Consider the following 23,547-nt stretch of genomic DNA (forward strand, 5'->3'; position numbering starts at 1 on the left):
AAAACAGCACAACGGAGCTGCGCTGCGCCATGCATTATATGGACACCGACAGCTAACCTGCCGAAATGCCTCCCGAAGACCTCGAACCACGTTTGATTGCTCGGCCTTGGGGGCCCATTGTCGCAGTGTATCACTGATACAACATCTAGAGACGGAATGAGTGTGACAAAATGGCGAGGTTGTTAGTTTTACTTCTCCGTTTCGCTCGGTGTAGCGAGGCAGAGGCTGCGGGTCTTTTACAAAGTTGTCGGCTAGCAGGGCGCGTGTGAAGGATCGGAATTAAAGGAGCAGTACAGCTGCTACAGCCTCCAACATGGAAAAGCAGCACAGTGATTTGGAAAGAGACAAACAGTACTGTGAACTTTGTGGGAAAATGGAGAACCTCCTTAAGTGTGGTAGGTGCCGGAACTCCTTCTACTGTAGCAAGGAGCATCAGAAGCAGCACTGGAAGGAGCACAAGCTCATTTGTAAGGAGGCAGACAAGGCTCTCCTTCCCAAACTGAATCCCGGACAGGGTCCGCCGACGGAAAACAACAAAACTCAAGAGAAGAACCGAGAAAAGAAAAGCTCCCAGCATGCGGAACCGATATCCTTCCCACAAACCCCAAACTTAGAAGCACCTGAAGTCAGAGATAAAGCGGGAGAAGACCGGTCCAGCAACGCCACCACACCTAATGGACAGTCCAGCTCATCGGCTCAGAAACTTGCTATCGAGTACATCATCCCGTGCATGAACAAGCACGGCATCTGTTTCGTGGACAGTTTTTTAGGGACAGAGACTGGGTTGGGCGTTTTAGAGAATGTGAAGGCCCTGCACAAGACTGGCAAGTTCACAGATGGCCAGTTGGTCAGTCAAAAGAGTGACTCTACTAAAGACATCAGAGGGGACAAAATCGTGTGGATAGAGGGGAGGGAGGCTGGCTGCGAGAAGATCCTCTTTCTGATGAGTCGCATGGACGATCTAATCAGACATTGCAATGGCAACCTGGGAAACTACACTATAAATGGAAGGACAAAAGTAAGTATAGCAACAGGTATAGGTACACAATCGACACTGAATATTGTGCATTTGTCCCACAGGAACTAGAAGTTTGCCAGTTTGATGGTTTTACGCCTGCCACACTAGTTTGGACATAAAACCAGGTCTTATTGAGAAAAATAGAAGTATTGCCTGGTATCACCGTCTAACATGATGCAGCAGAAGTTTAAATCAGTGGTCCAGACAGGTTTAACAACTCTTGGGGTCTAGAGTGTGATGCATCTTTCTAGTTTTTCTAAATATGCCTAACTTTCTTTATAAGAGGGTACTCTCTCAAGGTTGAAAGATACCTTATACCAACACACACACACACACAAAGCTCATTTCTTGTGTAATTGGAAAAATAAACTTGACTGCAACAGTGGCTACAACCTAAAGAATAAATGACTTTAATTAAGCATATATGTTACAAAACCTCGTCCCCAGCTTTAAACCTTCCTTGAGTAATAAGAGATACTTGATTTGAATAAAATGTGTGTAGTAGCAACTTAATTATAAAGGTGTTTTAGTATCCTAAACATGAAGTTTGTCCCCAGATCTCCAACATGATTTTGAAGTTGAATATATTAGCATCTGACTAAATCTGCTCTATAATAAGCACGCCATATAGGTAAGTGCAGTGAATGTAATGGGGGGTGATAGTGTCAGCCCCCAGAACAGTTCCAGCTGGTTATATTAACTTTTTAGCAAGGCAATACTTGCAGCATTTGTGTGCAGATGACAAAATCACACACTTATTTGAGTTTAATAATAAGCCAATGGCAAGTTACATGTAAAGGTGCTGCAAAAATGTTAAAAGCAGTAGCCAGAAGCTGGATAGCGCTGTGAATCATTTACACTGCGTTGTTCTAGAGCTGACCAATGCAGCCTGAGCAGGCAGTGATGAGGTGGTGGACTAGTGATGATTTCTCTTGAGTAAAGAGTCTTATTGCTTAGACAAAGCATTTCCAAAACAAAAGGAAGACCTGTGGGTTTCAAGAGTTGAGTTGCATGAGAGAAGGAGTGTTCAGCTTCTAAGTTACATAGGTGTTTTCTAAGAAAAAATGATGTGACCAGTGATCTTGTTCTCACCCCAGAGACATTGATCAGCATGGTTAAAATATACACCAGAATATCTGTTGTCATGCTCTTTTTAGTGTCAGACTGACGAGTGTGTGTTCTGAAAAAGCAAGTTACGTCAGCCCTGAGTCATGTCTGTGAGGCTCCATCTTGGCCGTTGTGTTGCGGGTGACTTGCAGCCCATCTTTTTAACCAGATCTGGTCACCATGACCTTGTAACATGGAACTATCCCAGGAGGAGTTGAGCTGCTCCCAGCTTCCCTCCTCTGCATCCTCTGGTGGGGGAAATGCACTTTAGGGATTGTCAGTATTTTATTAAATAGAAGTTAAGCCAAAACTCTTTTTACTGCTAATTTTGAAAAATAAGTTGACATGTTGAATAGACTCAGATTTAATTAACTCTTTTTTTCTGCATGCATACAGTTAATCTTAGAATTGTATTTATTGAAGTTTCTTTATGTTTTATTTTTTTGTTTTTGTTGTTTCTGTTAAACATAAAGTGGAGCTTTTAGTTACCTAGATGATCAGTTTTTGAAGAGGGTTGTGTTTATGAACTTGAGGCATGGTCATTCTTAAGTTTGTTTGAAAAAGATGGGCACGAAAGTCAGACACTTGAAGGACACAAATTGCATAAGAGAAAAATCTACATCTGAAGTAGCAAACCACATTGAATGTCGTCGTTATTGTATATTTATTCAATTTCCCTGCCACGTCATAGCAGTGCTTGACATTTAAGGACCCTGGTGGTGAAGTTTACACTAAATTGAAGCCCGAGGCATTGCTTGCTTGAAGTATTTTCTTTTCACTGCTGGCAGAGAGCTCCAACTGCTGCATGCTGTTATTTTTAGGGTGCTCCTCCAGTCTACTTATGTTGTTTTCTCTCCTGACTGGTTCTCGTTAGATGCTAAACAATATTCAGAAACGGCGTTATTTCAGGTTCTGTTGTTCCACGCAGCTGTCCAGAGTCCAACGCTGCTGTGGACTTGACTTCCTCGCCTACTGCCCTAGTTGCTTTTCCAAACACATGGCTGGACTGAAACCAAAAAAAAATCAGCATGACTTGCACAAATGGAGGGCTGTAAGTATCAATGGCTCAAAAGGATACAACACAATGTAAGCACATTTTGCACTGGCAGCAACTGAGGGAAAAGATTTTGCCCAAATAGTTATTAAATGTCATTGTTTCTACTTCCTTTTTTCACTTGATAACATTGTGGGAAGTCATAGACAGTGGGACATGTTTCCTTGTATATCCTGCTGAATGCTCTCTAAATTCATTACAGGGCTATCTGGAAACTGAAGAAGCTAATTTCAGTGACACGATTGTCTTGTCACTCATTGTTGCACACTGAACATTCGTATGTGTTGCATTTTAAAACAGTAGCATATTAGGAAACATTCGCATCATAAATGTTATTCATTGATTGATGATAAATATAGTGTTATTACAATAATTTTATTTACATAATACTTAATGTCACAGGTTTTTTATTTTTTTATTTTTAGGGGTTATAATAAGGGCACAAATGCAAAACTGCTCCAATATGGTGTAAACAGAGACATGTTTAAACAGATTTAAAATAAAAATTTAAAAAAAAAAAAAAAAAAAAAAAAAAAAAAAGAGCTTGCTGTAAATAATAAAAGATTTTTAAATAAATAAAAACTTGGCATAAATTGAGATATGCCCCTTCTGTTTTAATGGACAACAGTATCTGTACATAGATATTATAAGGGAGGTTTTAAAAGAAAAATAGAGATAGTTCATTCAAACAAAATATTAAATCAATCCACAGTTTAAGGTTTTGTTTTAAAAGTAAAACTTGAATTGCTTGTTTGCTGTAAAGAGGAAGTAACATGATTAGCTGCAAGGCTCTGACATGTTTGGTTAATTAAACAGTTGTGAGCACACGCTTTCATTCAAATTAAACTCTTCAACCATTTACACTATTTACTTTTGAAAAATATAAATATAAGAACATATTTAATGCTCTTTTTCTTTATTTAAACACTACAGGGGGGGAAAAAAGGCCTTTATGGTTGCCATGTTGATATCAGGGTTGAGCACAATTCATCCAGAACGAGTTTTTAGCAAGAGCGCGCTTCCATCCACATGTAAAGAGAGGCAGGGCTATGGATCTAGAAATCAGCTGGGGACGAGACCAGTAGACTGCTTCAACTTATCCACTTGTCTTTGTTCATTAACTTACTTCGCTGGGAAGCTGAAGTGCTCCCAAACAGGAGTTTTTTTTTAACAAAGAAGAGTGTCTTCAAGCTCTTGTTTCTCCTTAAATCTGTCACTACCCATAAGATCCACTAGCCAGAGGCTTTAGCAGTAGTGGGCAGTTGCTCGTCTATCTAAGAACTCTGTACGTCATCTTTTTCCTTACTGAACACATTCTGTATTGGAAAATCTAAATACAGATACATTTACCACAACAACCCAAATATTAAGTCATTCAGCCAGGACCGGGCTCTTATGAGTGACACTCACGGTCACCTTACAGCAGAATGATGAAATTAAGTAAAATACAACAAAAATAAGTAAATACAGAAATATAAAAAGTATATGAAACAGGACACAATGAAGTAATTTAGCAGAAGGATCATAAGGAATTGCAGTTTGTGATTTGTAGTTTTCTTCATCAAACTATGCTTGTAAAGATGATTGACAGATTCATGGAAGATGCTATATTTACCACATGTGTCATGCTGGGTGGTAGTAGGAGTGAGAAAAAAATAAAATCTTTGGGGTCACAGTTTTGTTAAAGGGTTGTATCATTTTTCTGCTAAATGTAAATCAAATTGGCAGTTTGTAAGCAGTTTTCAAGTAGCTGTAGTTTAAGTACAATGTTGTCATTCTTTTTGCTCGTATTCTGTAAAAATACTCAATGTTGTCAACTAAAACAAGAATAGAACATTTAAACAGCACTATTATTTAACACAGCCTTATCAGGTTTATCTGTTGATCATATGTCTCCACACTCAGAATCTATCCCCACACCACTTGGGAGTTGGGATTGATGGAGCACAATTTTCATGGTTACCAGCAGTGCTACTTTGTCATGAGTCATTTTATCGTGTGAACGCGTGCACTATCATAGGAAAGTTGACCGTTGACCTAAATCCTAAAGCTGTAGAAGAGAGGAAGTCATGTGATGGCGCGTCTATGAGCTCTGGAGCCGGCTGTATATTATGCTGTAGGCAGAGCTCGGCATTTGTTCCTTTCGCTTGCAGTGCCAACATGACTGAGGTGCCAGCACCTTGCATGTCTTTTTTTTCCCTGCTTATTGCTTATAGTCAGAGCACAAACTTACCCATCATTTTCACATATGCCAAGTGCAACCTGCCCTCTCTGTAAACACTCTGTAATTGGTCTGTCATTATATTTCCTATGATTAGTATGAAACCATTACGTCTTAAACCATGTGTGACACACCAATAGGAAAAAATACAAAAGGTCTGCATTTAAAGCTTGGCCTACACACTTTTACATGCATAAAATTATTAAAGCAATGCTCTGGTGAAAAAAAAAAGAGAAAATTTATATATATATATATATATATATATATATATATATATACACTATTCACAAAAAGTTAGGGATATTCAGCTTTTGGGTGAAATTTCACAACAAGCCTAAAATGCATTCAAACCTGTACAGGTGAACTTAATGTGATCTTCTCTAAGCTTTTAAATGCACATGTCCCACTGTTAAATGTTTCAATAAATTTTGCACAAGTTGCTGTTCTCTAACAAGGAGCTTAACGGCAAAAATCACGGCAGGTGTGTGATCCTTGAATTGACCAATAAATGTCCTGGTTCAATTAGAGCTGGTGTTTAAACAGTTGTCCTCATCATGCTGTTCACATTTTGACATCATGAGACCAAGACGACACCTAACAATGGAACAACAGTCCCTTGCCATTGCGATGCTTCAAACAGGACGTTCTCAGACAGAAGTGGCCACTGAGATTGGAGTGTCACAGAGTGTCATCAGCAGGTTGCAACAGAGATATGGAGAGACTGGAAGAGTCACAGAAAGGCCTAGAAGTGGACGTCCTTTGGCCACATCCCGTGCGGATGACCGCTACATTGTGAACACTGCCCTGAGAAACCGGATGATGAATGCCACTCAACTCCAGGCACGTTTAAGAGAGGTGAGAGGCACCCAAGTGTCACGTCAGACCATTCGAAACCGTTTCCTGCGGTCTGCGTGCTAGACGACCTGCACAGGTACCTGACCACACCACCAGGCACAGGCATCATCGTCTTGCATGGGCCAGGGAGTATTTACGCTGGACGAGGAACCAGTGGGCCTCAGTCCTGTTCTCTGATGGAAGTCGATTCACACTGAGCAGAAATGATGGCCGGCAACGATGTTGGAGACGTCAGGGAGAGCGCTATGCATCAGCCACTGTTGTCACCAGGCCAGCTTTTGGTGGTGGCGGTGTTACAGTGTGGGCAGGGGTGTCCACTTGGTACAGAACTGCCCTACACTTTGTGAATGGTACGGTGACAAGCCCATACTACCTGAATAACATCATTAATCCAGTGATTGTGCCCCTACATGAACAGCACAGGCCTAATTTCATCTTCATGGACGACAATGCTCCTGCTCATCGAGGCCGCATCATCAGGGAACGGCTGTTGGAGACTGGTGTACCTCAAATGGAACGGCCTGCACTCTCTCCAGACCTGAATCCCATTGAAAACCTGTGGGATCAGCTGATCTGTCGTGTAGAGGCTCGAGACCCTGCACCCCAGAACCTCAATGACCTGAGGGCTGCCCTTCAAGAAGAGTGGGATGCCATGCCTCAGCAGGCAATAAGTTGCCTTGTGAACAGCATGAGACGTCGTTGTCAAGCTGTAATTGATGCTCAAGGGCACATGACGAGATATTGAGACGTTCAAATTTTTTGTTGTGGTGTAACTACCATTGTTGTTACCTTTTGTGTTGAATGAATTTTTTGAGATGAGGAAATCAGTCGTGCATCCTTCTACTTAAATGTCTTACTTTTATATTATATCACTGTAGCATGAACATATTGCATTTTCCATAAATTTCACCTGAAAGCCAAATATCCCTAACTTTTTGTGAGTAGTGTATATATATATTTTTTTTTTAATTTTTTTATTTTTTATTTATTTATTTATACATTTATATAGTTGAAATTTCCTTTTCATTTCCAGCACGTTAGTTTCTTATTCCTATGCCCTGATCATCTAACCAGCACCTGGCCATGAACGCCTTGAGAAGGAAGTCTTTGTTTTTAACTCTTTGCAGCTGTGGAGTTGAAGTTGAGAACTTGGAGGATTTATGATGGGTGGTGCATGACAGTGAAAATGATCTATGACATGTTTGAGGTGGGCTTTATTGCAACATCTTGACAAAAAGTGATTAATGTTTTAGTCTAATTAGACACTTGCATGATTACAATTGGCGCATTGACGTGCTGTTTAAATAGTAGGGCTGAGTGAGAAATTGTTAAATTAAAATTGCAATTTAAGATTAACAATTCACAAAGAGCACAGTTACCTGTGACACAGCGGCCAATCCAGGTTGCATGCCTATGCCTAGCTTCAGGGCAGAGAGGACAGAGTAGCAGGGTGTTAGTAAAGGACTTAAGAGAAAGCAATAGTTACTCTTCTTCCTCTTAATTTCAGATGGGTTCTGCATCCATGGGGGATGCAAAGACCCTCAACTTTTCTTGATGAGAGGGTTCAACAACTTTAAAGTGAAGCTATTTATCTCAACTTGTGCTCTTCCTAAAATATAGAGCAGTTCATATTTTGATATCGTGATAATCTTCTATCTTGCATAGAAAGTATATTTCTGCATGAACACTGAACACAAGGTGGAATTTAAAAGATTAAATCACAACATTGGTGAGAAAAATTGCAATTCAATTTTTTTTCCACATACCATTCAGGCCTACTGATCAGGATGCATTTAGGCATGTTGTACTGCTGTTGGATTCATAAGCTTTGGTTTCTTGTCTGTTATGTGGTGAACTATTGACTGAAAATGGCCTTAACATTCAGATTTTTTTTTTCAAGCTATAATCTCTTGATGCCCACGCTGGAATTACTTAAACAGAAAGTGTTCGACCGATCCAGTTGCAGAATAAATTCAGCTGACTTTCAAATGAGTCATCTAAGACAAACAGACACATGCTGTTTTTATTATTTCTTTCTGTTGAGTCTCTGGCAGATTTTTTTTACAGTTATTCATATTTTACCATCTAGTTTCAGTGATTAAAGCGAGTGTGTTTGGCATTGATTACATGGTGTACAGGGTGGCTTGTTTCATACATTTAGTAGAGATTTTTATTAATGTGTGTATAATTTCAAATATTGTTTTAACAAGATAGTTTTTTTTATTTATTTTTACAGTGAGAAAGATATGAGATCTGTGTGAACAAGTACAACAGTATAAACAGAGCACCTCGTGTGTGTGTGTGGGGGGGGGGGGTCCTCTCTATCAGTGTATTCCAAATGAAGAATTAAGCAATCATGATATGAACATATGTAATCATCCGTTGTTTGTTGTAGGCGGATGTATTTAGATTTGTAACTTCACGCATCTACCTTTAGAGCATTTGTGTACTACCAGAAAACTGTGCCTGTTTCCGCTGCTGCGTGTGAAGGATAAAGAGCAACACTGTTGCTGTATATATGTTCCTCTATTGTTCACATCCTACTGTAAATAATAAAAGTAAACTAGGCCATTTCTTTAAAGCAGGACTTCCTCTGAGGCAGCACCACTGTCTGACAGATAAAACAGTGAGTTATCCCTGTCTGGGATCCAAACTGTTTCTGTTCCCATAGTGGTCTGCAGCATAAGGTCTCAGTCCCAACTGTTTGTGCTCTTGTTAGGATAAGCATCTCTTCTGTGAAGTGAGCGGACCCCTTGCAGCTTTTCCGTTTTGCTCCACCCCAGTTCAAGGCTCGAATCAGCGCTTGTAGTGTAATAAACAGATAGCATCCAGTGGTCAGTCAGTGCTGTGAGTTAGCGAGAAAGAGACATTTCAGAAAAACACATATTAATATTGACAGACTTAAAATATGACATACATACACCAGTACACATAGTTTCTCATTTTCACACTAAAAATGTTTCTAGCAGTTGAAAAAAAAAAGCGTACATTAAGTAAAGGTGAAAATGTATATACATTAAGAGCGTCATTAAAAGTGCTAATTTCCTTATAGGGATGTTGTGTTTTTCAGGTTATGATTATTTCTGAAAGAAGTAATCACAGTTCTTTAATTTTCACAATTATTTATAATGCATTATTTTCTCAACATGTAAGAATCACATGAACACTCTTTATAGGTCTCTAATTTTTTTTTTTTTTTTTTTTGTTCATTTATTTATTTATTGTGATAAAAACATAATATAAAAACAAAGTAAAATAACCAAGAAGTCTCATCCTCTTTGCTCTGTAAATAATGTGTAATAACTACATATTGACCAAAATTTCTCTCAGGGAAGAAAGATGGAAAAGTATACAGGACCTCTGGCATGACTTTCTGTAAAATACATAATAAAAATGTTTTTGAGCATTTCCTTTTAAACTGAGGTGGAGAATTTTCAAACACAAGAAAAAAACCTCTTAGAAGATTTTCACTGAGCGGAAACACTGCTGTTTCAAACATGAGTAGTACAGGAACAGTGAACATAAATAAAAAAAAAACCATATATCTGAAATTAAATACATTTTCTTCTATATGCCATTGCATACTGACAAATACAAGGCATTGATCTCATACCGGGTCAGTTATGTTTTTAGATTTTTCACATGAGTATAATTTAACATTCAGCGACCGCTGCTAAATGCGTTGCTGTGCCCCAAGTCCACAGTGGTATGTAATTAGAAAATTACAATTGACATATTTCATTTTGATGTTTTGTTAAGTAAATGTTAATTTTAGCACAATTTAAGCAGCAATTTAAGCAAATTAAGGAGCATTTATTTTTACTTTAAGCTAGAATTTGATGAAATATGTTGGATGCGTTTCCTCCTTTTCTGCAACATTTCATGTAACGCTTCACAGGCTTGCAAGCAGTGCTCCACAATGATAATGCAATCCTTTTCTTTCTCTCTCTCATCTTTTACCAAAGAAATCCAACAAAGATGGCTAAATCTGGAGGGAGTATATCTTCCTCTGCCATACTTACTGCATGAGGTACCTCTTTTCTGCTACTCACACAGAACAAAAACAAATCAACACAACCTGAAACACATGCATGTGGTGTAACTTTGTTTCCGTTACCTTGAAATAGTTGCACTCTTCTGCTGTACAGCTCAGATGTTGTTATATAGACAATGCTTAACAATATCTTAATGAATTGTTTAATTAAATAATATGTTTAAGTGTGTTTATTAATTTTAAAATAAATGACATCTCTATCTGCATACATTTATAAGGTACAGTACAGCTGACAAAAATCACTACAACACATAGATCAACACGGAGCATGTAATGTCCTCCATCCCACATAAGGTGCAGAAAGTATAAAGATATCGCGATGGACAGGACAAAATGTTAACGCTGGCTGTTTGTTTTAATTACAAAGTTAATCACAAAGTTTGGGCTTGATAATGGCTGAGCTCATGCTTTCGTCATTCACTCATGGACAAAGTGTGTTTACAGTTCAGTCGTTCTTTCATGGATGCTGTTCTTACATGCACTTCCTAGCAAGAGATTCTTTGCTGGTGATGCATTGTCACGTCTACAAAGTATAGCATACAGAACTGCAACTCATACTTTTTTAACTGCTTTGATTTTTAAAACACAGAAGTAATTGAATGTGACTGCTCTGTGTGAAGTCATCTGGGAGACGAGACTAAATAAAACGTAATTGCAGCGAGAATGCAGCCCAAAAGTCATGTGATTCTCCATTACGCTTGGAAAACTTCTTTTCCTTCTTCACTGTCTGCACTTTGACAGCAAACAGTTTCTCTCTCTCTTTCTTATTTAATTATTTTTGCTTTTTTGTTTTAGAAATAAAAAGTCTGTACCTGACAGGAAAATAGCACTGTCATTGACTGCACATAGAGATGTGCGTGCCAATCCAAAGCTGTCATCTCAAAGGAAAAGCTGGTAAAGTTCTACAGTTAGTGGAAAGAAGGGGAATCACAGCCAGAAAGGAGTATAAGAGAATTGAAAACATTAAGAGCCTAGATGTGTGCTTTTCTCATAGTCCAGACTCCACAGTCATTTGTCTGCCAAACTGGATTTTTAAATGATTATAATGCAGTAAAAACAAACATTTATTACATCCCATGCAGAGTTAGGAAACTTCTTTGTGTGGATGCCTGAGAAGAAAATCATCCACCAGGAGTTCATATCTTTTCTGGACCAAAGCTACCTGCACTCAGTCATAACCCTGCAGCTTAAAATAAAAATCAAAATCAAAACAAAGAAAAAAAACACTTTTTTTTTTTTTTTTAAAGATCCTAAATAAGTGCCATGATAAAGGGTCTAGTAAAATTATGCAGGGCGCATCAGCAGGGTTTTTCTTCTTCTTCTTCTTTTTTTTTTTTTTTTTTTTTTTTTTTTTTTTTTTTTAATTCCACCAATTGCATTTACCGGTATGCTTTCCCATGGGGGTAATTTCATTTTAACATGAGCTTTGGTCAACAAGCAAGTATTTTACCCACGTTTGCTTTTATTGTAATATAAGACAAGTTATTTAGAATAATTTAACTGCAAGCGTGCTGTTGTCTGATTAAAATTAGTTAGAGAATAAAGCAATAAGCAGCTGAACTTGGTCTAATGCTTGAACTTGCCATATTAAATATGGAGAAATCACATTTTCACACTTAATAATTTCCTCTACACATTTTGTCTAATTTACTTAAATGTAAAATATTGTGATATTTGTGAGTTTTTATCATTACAGCAAAGTGAACTGGTAAAAATATATAGAATACCACAGATGCCAGTATGCTTACACTGTTAGTAGAGCTAATCTGATATGACTAGTGTGTTACAGCTCAATCAGTTATAACTTGACTCGTGTTAAGTTTAGGGTTGCAGTTAGTGTGGAAAATTGAAGGATGTTGGACAAAAATCAACAGCAGAAAAGATTAAATTGACACACTGAAGAACCTCCATTTCTACCTCAGATTTTAAGACTGTAAAGACAGAAACTACTGATTGTTGAATTGTTGACAAATATATAAATAAGTGTGTCTGAAAGTTAACTCTTGCAGTAAACAGTTGGTAATGACACGCTGGAGGAACACTTATAAAACAGTCTGTAAATGACACTAATCTTTCAACACTGTTTGTATATCCAAGTATTAGGTGTAAATTATTTGGCAATAATATTTAGAATTTTTTGTACTCTGGTTATATTGATGTGTGTGTGGCAGACTGCCCCCACACCCCACCCCTGTGGCCTCAGTAAAGCCCCCACAGAGCTTGCTTTGGTGACCTCTATTCCTCTTGTTCCCTGTTTATAAATGCCAGTTGGCCTCTGAAACTGTGCCTGTGGAATGTAAACAAACAACATGAAGCGCAAGGTCAGCTTCTTAATGAGGGCCGTGGTGGAACGCGGAAGAGTAAGTGGCTGAAAGAATGGAGGCTCAAATGGTTTTAAAGTTCAGGGGTGACAGTGGCAATTACGGAAATGCTGCTGAGTGGGAAGGATGTTGAGATGAAAGTATTTTTCTGTCATAGCCGTTTCAGAGTACTGCCATGACTTTGTCATTTGTGACAACGTTTGGTGGACTAGAGTCTTTTGCATCAACCTGCTCAAACTTTTGCAGCTGTAAAGCCTTTTTTGCTGTGGAGAAGCTTCAAGTTTTATTTTGTTTAAATTTTATTACACTGTGAGGTTGTGTAAATGTTCTACTTTCATCAAGATTTTCTGCCTTTCCTGAATGAGGATTTTATCTTTAAGCTGTGTCTCTTTTGTGTGCTTCAGCTTGTTCGGTTCTCATGACCAGATCACATGAAAGGCAAACTGGAATTAAACAGCACTCCATACAAGGTTGGCATTTCTAGATAACACTGCATTACAGTGTCATGTAAATCCTGCGGATAATTCATGTGTGTACCTTTAAAAGTGATATTTTCATTTCCACTTTGTTTTTTTATTTTTATGTCTTTTGTGATTTTTTTTTTTTTTTTAAAGAGCTATAAGTTTGTCAGAAAGCATATGTGTCACGCAATCCAACATGCAATACAAAAACTTGTGCATAGCTGAGTGTGCATTGAAAATAATCTTTCTTGCAGTACATTTATGGAATTTCTAATAATTTCCAGTTAAGGGAAGTGAAAAAGCAAAACTGCTTTGTCCCAGTTTTTGCACAACGATGAGGCACTTTAAACTTAATTCAGCCTACGCACACCCCCCGCCCTGATATCCACACTTTTATCCATCTCGAGCTTTGCAGAGAGCCAAGCTGTTATGGGTGGGAAGGGTGACAGCCAAAAATCAGCCAACCTTCTCACTCACGCTCTGCACGTAGCACAACCATTAAAATACTGCTCCCTCTGGAGAGAGGCCAGGAGTCAAAGTTTACAGCAGTTCACTCCTCTCTTCTGGTTAAGCCCCACCCCCTCTGCTTTCTGTCTCTGTGCCCCTCTCTCTCTTTCCCCGTCTCTTTTTCACACACACTCATGCAAACGCAGAAAAGCGTACTGTATTGCGTCTTACCGACAGGAAGCCCTTTGTCAGTCTGCGCCCCTCACTCAGCAGCCGCTTCTTCTGAGACCCACCCATTTTTTTCCTCTTCTTTCAGTGTTCATCCAGCCAGACTAAGCATCACCATGCCACACACACACACACACACACACACACAATCTTTCTGTTGGAGGTTTGTTGTTTTTCGGCTTTCAAGGCCCTGATACTATGCATTCCAGTGGTAACCTGCATCACGCAAAAGATGTGAGCACAATGTGGACTGACGCAAGCAACTACCATCAGTTGTGCTGTCCTGCACAAGCATGTGCGCAAAGTAAATGACTATCATTGCTCTTATTGGATGTGACCACTTTGGTATTTAGGAAAAATGTGTCATTTCTTCATTGGTGACAGAAAAGTTTTTTTTCTTTCATTTATAGTTTATAACAAGACTTGGAAGTTTAGTTTATTGTGTTTATAATAATGTTGCCATGGTTAATGTTGATGCAAGTTCATGAAAGAATGTGGATGAACTTGCCTTTTGCCTGTCATATCACTGCATAGATGCAGCTGTGTATGAGGGCTGAATCTGGCCTCTGTGCATGTTCGACTTGTCGGCTTTACTTTCAAGTCAGTCGGACAATAGAATAGTTTTATTGTAATCTACAGTGTGAAACCTCAGTGTTTCAAGATATCAAGAGAGATGGATTTTTTTTTTTTTCATTAATCATGTTATCCTTAGACTTTTCATTTTTGATATAAATATTTCTGTGTCATCCAACACTGTGCAAGTCACCACTTGCATATCTTATTCATGAGGGGCACTTTGCCACATTTGAGTGCCTGCGCTCGCTGTTTACTTCATGAAGTTTACAAGAGCTCATTGGGGTTCACTGCCAACACCCAGGCAGATCATGCATCTGCCAATGGAGCAGGAAAAGGCAATGGGAAGTTTACGTGTGGCACGATACCTCCGGTTTATTTTCGCAGTGGTTTAAAGTTTATTATTAAGCAGCAGTTTGTGCCTTGATTCAGTCCTGGTGCAGGTGAGACAGCAATACAGTGAAGTTAAAGGCTGCATTCACATCACAAGCCAACAAATCCAATTCCACAGTTCTGGTTCTGACTCACTTGATCCTCATTTAGACAGGGATTTGTGCTTTGACTTTTCTTTCTGTCCCTTTAGTCTCTTCTTTGACGACACAGGAGATCTAGCCTGCGTCTGCTTACGTTTTTGCTTGTGCCACAGCGTATCTGTTTTTACTAATCACACTTTTCATCTTCCTCTCTTCAGGCAATGGTGGCGTGTTACCCTGGAAACGGAACAGGCTATGTGCGCCATGTGGATAACCCCAATGGTGATGGGCGGTGTGTCACATGCATATATTACCTTAATAAAGATTGGAATGCCAAGGTAGGGAAGCGGTATATGGAGTACATACTTGTTGATAATAAATAGTAAATCAGTACTTTTCAGTCAGAAAGAAAATTATCAGGAATATTTGTGTCAGTCTGATTTCCTGTCATGAACATGTGACGTGTCAGCTTACTTGTTTCTGTGGTCAGCTGTCACCCTCCATCCTACTGCCTTCATAGAGCACACCTTTGGAGAATAAATGGTAATGTTTTCATGTTAGTGCATGCTGTATAGCTCTTCCCATATTTAATCCCATTAAAACTTAAAGATCCTGCTATTCTAGTCTGACCCAGTAAAGTAGACGAGCACCCCTATGCAAGTGTACACACCTGCTCTCTGTGCAGATGAAGGCATTTACAGGCTGAAAAAGAAACCTGGGAAGAATCATTTTGGGATTTGATTTATTTTGTTCATTAAACCGATGTCTTCTGAAGGGAAATTTGTACATAAATAATATATTTCTGCATATGAATTCAAATTGAATATAAGAAAGTTCAACTTATCTTACCATATTATAAATTAGAAGTGTTTTTAAGCTCACTGTCCTGTCAGGCCAAGCTATTTAAAAAGGTCAGGTTGTCGTGTAATAAGTTGAGCATCGTCTGAGAAGCAGTAAAGAAGCTCACTTCTTGATATGAGACAAACAGGATGCTGAGAACCAGGAAGCAACAGCAGCTTTCATGACAAAATCCTGTTACTGTAAAGGTGACCACTTTGATGCCTCTCTGTGAAACTGGAAACATGACAAAACACACATTGAGAACACCTGACTGATCTGTTTGGATGACAAAAAAACAGCTAAAAGATGTACCTTTCAGTCTAGCTTGCTCTTTTGCATTACATCTTTTCCCTATCATCACTTCAACTTGCTCAACACAGTTTTGGTCTGTTTATGTGTTGTCAATCCTTTCCTGTTTTTTTTTTTTGTTTTTTTTTTTTTTGTTTTTTTTGTCTTGTCCAGCATTTAGGCAAGCAGAATGATGGTCTGGATGCTGTGTTCTGCTGAGCAAATTTTCTCTGCCAGGGGAAGCTTTATAGATATAATGATCCCCTTGACTTTCTGAATTTTATTTTATTTCTATGTTTATTTTGTATTGTTGTTTGAATTGTAGAGTTTGTACTGCTGGACCAGAGAGGACAGACTAAAGACAGAAAGAGAAAGGAGAAAAAACACCTCATAAGAAAAGGGAAAGAGATAAAGGGAGAGAAAAGGGAGAGAAAAAAACAACTAAAAAATAACCCAAAAACAAAAAGAAAGAAAACAACCTACAGATGTATACATACACACATACAGGCACACACATACATATACACACACATAAACACGCATACACACACATACATATACACACACGTATACACACATAATATATATATATATATATATATATATATATATATACACATATATATACATATGTACACATATACATATACACATACATACATATACACACACACCTCTATGCACACACATACACACACATACATACGTACAAACATATACGCACTCGCCAGTATTAACACATATACATACACATACAAGCCAACTTTAGATCATAGTAACTAAACTATGAATCTAAAAAGTTAAATATAAATGAGAAACAAACAGAAATGAGAAAACTAGCTGCTGTTAGTGAATAAACCTGCAGACAACTCGGTGACTGTGTCACATGCAGAACATGCAGAGTGGAACGTGTTCCGGAAAAGGTGATCAAGCCAGTGTGACCCTTCCCACACAAAGGCAAGAGGCACGCCAGGAGTACCCCCGAGACCAGGGCCATCGGCAGCCATCCCCAGGCGCAGACCCCAACCGCCCCACCCTGGAGCCAGCCATGCACCGACCCAGGAGGAGGCAGAGGGGGGTCCCAGCCAGAGTCCCCCGCAGTCAGGGGGAACAGGCCCCAGCAGGCCCGGACCAGCGAGGACCGGCCCCGCCGGGCACTGGCCACCCAGGGCAGACAGAGCGTGGGCCCCACGGCCCCAAGAGCCCAGAAGCAACCCCCCACCCCCGCAGGCAGAGGGCCCAGCCCACACCGACGGAGGGCCGGGATCCCCAGACCGCCACCGAGCGGCAGCCAGGCCGCACCCCAGCGCACCAGCAGCGCTCCCCGAGCACCAAGACCCTCCACGCACACAAACGCACACACGCACACACATGTGCACACACACACACACACACCCCCACACATGCACCCACCCACCTACCCACACCCACACGCATCCACACTTCCTCCTTAAACACACCCTATACACCCATTCTCTTACACACGCTCAAACTCACACTCTCCTACCCCCGTTCTTTATACACACACACCCCCTCACACACACATCCCTGCTCCCTCTATAATCACCCATTCTTCCATACACGCATACCCCACTCTACACACACACATACCTCCCTACACCCCTCTATCCACATTCACAGTCCTCATTGTACACCCACCCCATCACTTCCCTGTACCACCAACATAACCCCACATACGCACCCCCACCCATCTGCATACACCCCCCCTTCCTCCTATCCCAGCGGCCATCCACTTTCCTAAATTCTTTCACCCTGATCCCCCCACCCCCCCTCTACCCTAACATTCATTCACCACTTCATCCATTGGCTCATGCACGCCCTCACCTTTCTTTCCCAACGTGTCCCCTGTGAGATACCCCCGGGGGAGCAGGGGATAGGAGGGCCCCGATCAGGGCCCCACAACTACCCCCCACCCCCGTCAACGCTCCCCCACCACTCCACACATGCAGCCGATCCAGCACCACCCAGGGCCAGCAGCAGTCCTTTCCTGTTTTTACTTGCATCAGTTACAATGTGGGCCAAGTTAATGATCTAAACTGCCGTGTGGCATTTATGTCCAAGTGGCGACCTTCAGTCATTTAGATGAGCCCTGTTCTAAAATGTTGTAGGATATATGAGTGATTGGAGTTTGGTTTCTGATTGGCTGCTTATTGGTCTATCTGTTATAGAATGTGGTTGCCTAGATACTGGGTCACCATGGGAGAATGACATGGATTTAGAATGTTCAGTGTTATTTAACTCGGTTACGTCATGCCTGTTCAGCTAGCTCGCTTAAAAAAAAAAAAGATGCAGACTTCTGGTTAGTTTTAATATTTAGTGTTGTTGGTTGCTTTGCTTACTATAGGTTGATATAAATCATTTTTAGGTATTAAAACTTAATTACTAGGGGGAAAGTTTCATCAGTCTAAACTGTTGCACATTATCTACTATCATGAAACACACATAAACATGCTGTTCCTGTGAAAAGAAAAAAAAGAAACACTGCTAGGATGACTAAATGGAAGGAAATCAATCATCCACTGAAGGCATTTCACTTGATAGATGATAAAGATAACCTGTTGAACTTCTTTTTAAAGGAGATAAGATATATGAATCATAGCATGTGACTTGTGACACTACAGTGTGGTTCATCTGAATTAACCATCAGTTAAGGGCACTGAATAAAGTCACATTGTCAAATCTGCTCTGATTCACAGTAAACTTTGTTGGGAGTGATAACAGTCCTACTGGTTTTTGGAGGTATACCATATGACTTCCTTTAGTGCAAGGTGTTCCCATGGAGATGTTAGGCTTGGCAAGACTTTGTTTACTCTTTACTAAGTGGAAAAATATTTTGTTCTCTTCAGCGTGACCGCCGGTCCTTTCTTCAGTGTTTGTCCTGTTGTGAGTTTAAGAAAGTATTTCTAAAAAAAACTAGTTTTCGAAGGAACTGGTAAACAATATTTCTTCCATTTACACTGATATAAGAAGGAAAAAAAGTGGCATTGTGAAAATATATCAGGCCAGAAGGTAGTAAGAGGATTTACTCGGAAATGGTAGCTTCACAAGACAGAAAAACAATTTAAAAAAGAAATAAGCTTTTCCTCTGAACACTTGGAGTGAACAAATTTGGTTAAATCCATCGGACAACCAGATAAACGTTGTGACTACTGGAATTGGTTTTCAATAGGGAAATTAGGACGTCAAACCTACTGATTAGTTTACCATTAATTACGTTCACAAGATTCCTCTATCATGCTGAAGCAAATGATCTAACACAGTGGTCAGCAACTTGTGGCCTGCTGGGCAAAATTGTCCCACCAAAGATTAGGTCTCACCCGCCAGATTCTATTTATAAGAGCTTATTGCAAGAGTTTTTTGTCAATGCACACACAAGGTGCAATGTTAAACATATAACACAGCATCCAAATAACCTGTTTTACAGTTTCCATTTGAATACAATGATGTCATTTGAAATATTATATCTAAATAAATGTATAAATAAAAAGAAAAAACAGGTGTTAGCTGTAAAGAGGTCGTTTTGACCCCAGGTCAAATCTAGTTGCTGACCTTTGATCTAACATGCCATGCTAATCTTATGGTTTCACTTTTGGCTTTGCATTCATCCTGCAAAACCTTGTGGTTCAGCGATCAAATTAGTCACGTTGACCGATGTTGTGGGAACAGTTTCAAGGATCTGCTGATTAGGTGTTTGTTTATAGATAACATTTGTGTACTGAAATATTACTATTAAACTTTAAACATATGTTGCTGTTCATACTCTGCGCTTACACACCTGCTAAGTGACTTTTGTGTGTGTGCAGTGCAAATGTTGACATATGTACAGACCTAGAGTATCATTTTTACACTGATGGAGAGCTACAACTACACAATACTTTGGAAGCTTACGAGTCCCATAAAAAGACCAAAAATAAGTACTGGTTATGATCCTTAATTTTAAAATTGCCCCACCTGATGAGGTGTAAGAAATTATTGCTCATTGACATTTTACTTCAGTCAAGTTCAGTGTGGAGGTCATAAGGTCAAGACCTGAAGCTGAAGGTAATCCTGCGTTCCTTTTAATCCACACATCCTCACCCTCATTCGCAGACCTGCACACTGAACTCTTCTTACGTTCATGCTGACACTTGGTAAGATCTGTGGTCCTTGAGCTGATTACGTGCTAAAACAAAAGCACTTCTGTCTTCTTTGAGCTTTTTTGTGTTTGGATTTAGTTTAGTGACACCATTGGCACTCCCCTTTATTCAACCCTGTTAAAATGGGAATAGCATTGCTGCCCTGAGACCTTGCGTGTGAAGAGAAGGGCCTATCATATCAGCTGTGTGAGATTTTAAGCAGCCCAATTGCAGCAATCTGCTTTTTCACTCTCCAGGTCCTTTATCCAGCCTGAGCAGTTTTCCTGTGAGTTATTCTTCCTATCCCTCCACAGGAAAGCCGTCCCCCGCTGCTGCTTCCTATCCTGAGCTTTCCTCCTAGCCCCTAGGGTTGGACAACCCTCTGCCTTTAACATTGTCGTTACACTTTGATCATTTCAAAAATGGCCAGATGTTGGTTGGACTTTTATTGTCTGATAAATGAGGAAAGCAAACTTTTCTTTCATCGAGCTCTGATTGTTGGCAAACCTCTTGGTGTTGATGAAGATTAAATCGAAAACCGTGATCTTTGTCTCACTTTACCTTCCTGCTCTTGCTTTGACCTAATTTGTGTACATTAATGTGTCCGTTTCGTCTTGCGCTGCTCTTCCCAGGAACATGGCGGCCTGCTTCGAATCTTCCCAGAAGGAAAGGCCCAGTTTGCCGACATAGAGCCAAAATTTGACCGCCTGCTGCTGTTCTGGTCGGACAGACGGAACCCTCATGAGGTTCAGCCCGCTTACTCAACAAGGTCAGCATCTGAGCCTGTCATCTGCACATGCTCAAAATATCAAGCTGCTTTTGCAGAGACTCACAGCCCCTAATTATGTTTGCAGGTATGCCATCACAGTTTGGTATTTTGATGCAGATGAGCGAGCCCGAGCTAAAGAAAAATACTTAACAGGTGGGAATCAACAAAGAAACTACACAATCTTTCTCCCTTTAAGACTCTTTGTTTTCTTTAACATTGTCTTTTGTATCCTCTGCATGCAGGTGCAGGAGATAAAGGAGTAAAAGTTGAACTCAACAAATCATCTGATCCCAGCTAGTAGGATGACTGCATCCTCAGCAAACAGCCATTAAGTGCTCTGTCCTAAGAAAGTGGCCTCTAGAGAGCGTGTGTGCGTGCTTGTGTGTGTGTTTTACTTGGCAACACAACAAACTTGCTCGAGTGGGTGCAAGATCTTATGGAGATAAAACAAATAGTCATATTTGTTCATTTTCTGTCAACTCGGGCAACCCAGCAGACCTTGAATGTCATAACATTGTACTGAAAGGGATCGTATGTTATTGGTTTTTTTTGTTTTTATTTTTTTGCGCTCACCATTTCAGTGGAGAATGCATTTACAGTAGAACTGAAATTTTGACCGAAAAAGGCTTCAGAGAGGTGTCAAGCTCAGAGTAAATTGTCATTTCTGTCTTTTTTTTTCCAGTTAATTCCTTTAAGGTACAGTGTTTTGCATATGCGTCATGTTATGCTTTTCACACGGAATGGGCTGTTAGAATAAGCTAAAGTGTGTGTGCTTGAGTTTGCAATAATTTGAGAAACGGTCTGAATTAAAGACACCCTGTTTCCAACAGAACTCCTTTGGTCTTAGATTGAGTTCATTCTTTTGCTGCACTGTAGATGCCCACTGCGGGTTTAGAGATCTTAACAATTTGATTTGTTAACCAGGTTATCAAGAGTTTAATAAATGGTATTTGACTGGAACACAGTGCTTTCTCCCTACCTGAGCTGCTTTTCTCTAAATAAAACAGAGGTCCGCACGCCCTCTGCAGGATGTTGGTTGTACACTTTTTTTTTTTTTTTTTTTGGGGGGGGGGGGGGGGGGGGGGGGGGGGGTCTGTGGATGAATTTAATTGAGTTGCTGCACAGTTAAAGTATTTACAAATTACCTGATACATTACATCTGATCTTTACTCCTTAAACAACTATAAACATTTGAAGTACTGCAGATGCATTGTGTCAGTAATGACTCATGTTGATCAGTTTGTGAGGTCAGACAAAATTATTGCATAAAATGCTTTGCAAGTTGATTTTTCTTAAATCATTTAACATTCTGCATGATATAACAGAGTTACTCATTTGTTTTAAGTCATTGATTTACAAATGGCTTTATTTGTATGCTTTGAATGTCAGGAAAAAAATGTGCTCTGATATTTCTACTAATTTTAAAACCAGTATAGACCATTTTAAGACAATCTCTAAAATTCAGAATCACAAATACATTTTGAGAATACTACTTGCTAAAGCCTCAACTTTCAGGGTACATTGTGTATTTACTGCTTTTAGAAGGCATTCATCTGAAAAAGAGCTCAATAAAATTGAGAGAAGTGCAAAACAAAATAAGCCTGATGGTGTGTTTGTTTCTCTGCAGCAACAGATGAATGCCTCTTCCTCAGGAGAATGTTGAACTTTTTATTATCCGTCTTGTGTATTTGCTGCTATTGATTACAGACCATCATTTTTAAATCAATCACTTTCTTGTCTAACTACAGCATATGGCAAATAAGATTACCATTCACTTGAAGAAAGCCAAATTGGCAATGAAGCAGTGTGAGAAAACTTACTTTTTACTAGTTGTAAACAAGTATATTCTAAAACTTAGCTACATTTTTGTAATTTGGGATTTTAAAAACTTTTAAGTACAATCTTGGCCTGGTTTGAAACAAATTTTAGCCTCATCAAAAATGGCACTTATGTTTGATGTGTTATCAGTTATAACAAAAATATCAATAGATGAGATGTAGAAAATGCATATAAAACTTTTTTGTATATTAATCTGAAATGATCATGTTGCTTAATTTTGTACAAACGTTATGCTGTGTTTTAATATATTCTAAACATTCTGTCTTGATACGAGTGTTAATTTTTCCATAACTATAGAATCACAAACACTGAATGTATTCTTTTTATATCTCCTGTCAAACCACTTCACAATTTGAGACCCTGTTTGACTAAATCGCAACATGACGTCACAATCGCAATTCCACCATTTCTGTGATTGATCTTGAAAGATTGATGGCTTATTAAAGGTCCAACTTCCAGTTTAAACCCACCCAATCTACCTACTTCTCATCCCTTCTATTGTACATCACAGTCATCACTTCTTGTTTTGTTGCACACAATATGCAATCTGACGACATGCGTGACAGCATCACTAGATTTATGGCTCTGTTTTGCAGAATATTCTTATAGGTCATTGTTTTGAACACGTCTTGAAACTCTGGGGCTGAATTAGGAGATAAAAACCACTTTTTCAGGCACCAACAGATAACTACGCCTGCTGTCAATGTGTGCAGGCTTGTATGCTTAATTCATCAAACCAAAGTGCATTGTTCCATTATCTTTTCATAGTTTAAATGTCCATCAACAGTTGTTTCACTGTAATGTTTATCTTGGACAACGAAGGCTATTTTTATAGGAAACATCCCATTAAGGTGAGATTGGCC

At 39.4% G+C, this 23,547-nt stretch overlaps 1 protein-coding gene across 1 annotated transcript; it reads left to right on the plus strand.

Moving 5' to 3' along the window:
- Positions 1 to 21,883, plus strand: egln1a (egl-9 family hypoxia-inducible factor 1a). The gene is made up of 5 exons (XM_079249306.1): positions 1 to 1,018; positions 15,031 to 15,150; positions 20,709 to 20,845; positions 20,931 to 20,998; positions 21,088 to 21,883. The coding sequence occupies exons 1-5, from the start codon at positions 314 to 316 to the stop codon at positions 21,141 to 21,143; spliced, it is 1,086 nt and encodes a 361-aa protein (XP_079105432.1). The 5' UTR covers positions 1 to 313; the 3' UTR covers positions 21,144 to 21,883.
- The last annotated feature ends 1,664 nt before the right edge of the window (positions 21,884 to 23,547 follow it).

This window comes from Telmatherina bonti (genome assembly GCF_933228915.1).
Source record: "Telmatherina bonti genome assembly, chromosome: 11".
NCBI classification, from domain to species: Eukaryota; Metazoa; Chordata; class Actinopteri; order Atheriniformes; family Telmatherinidae; genus Telmatherina; species Telmatherina bonti.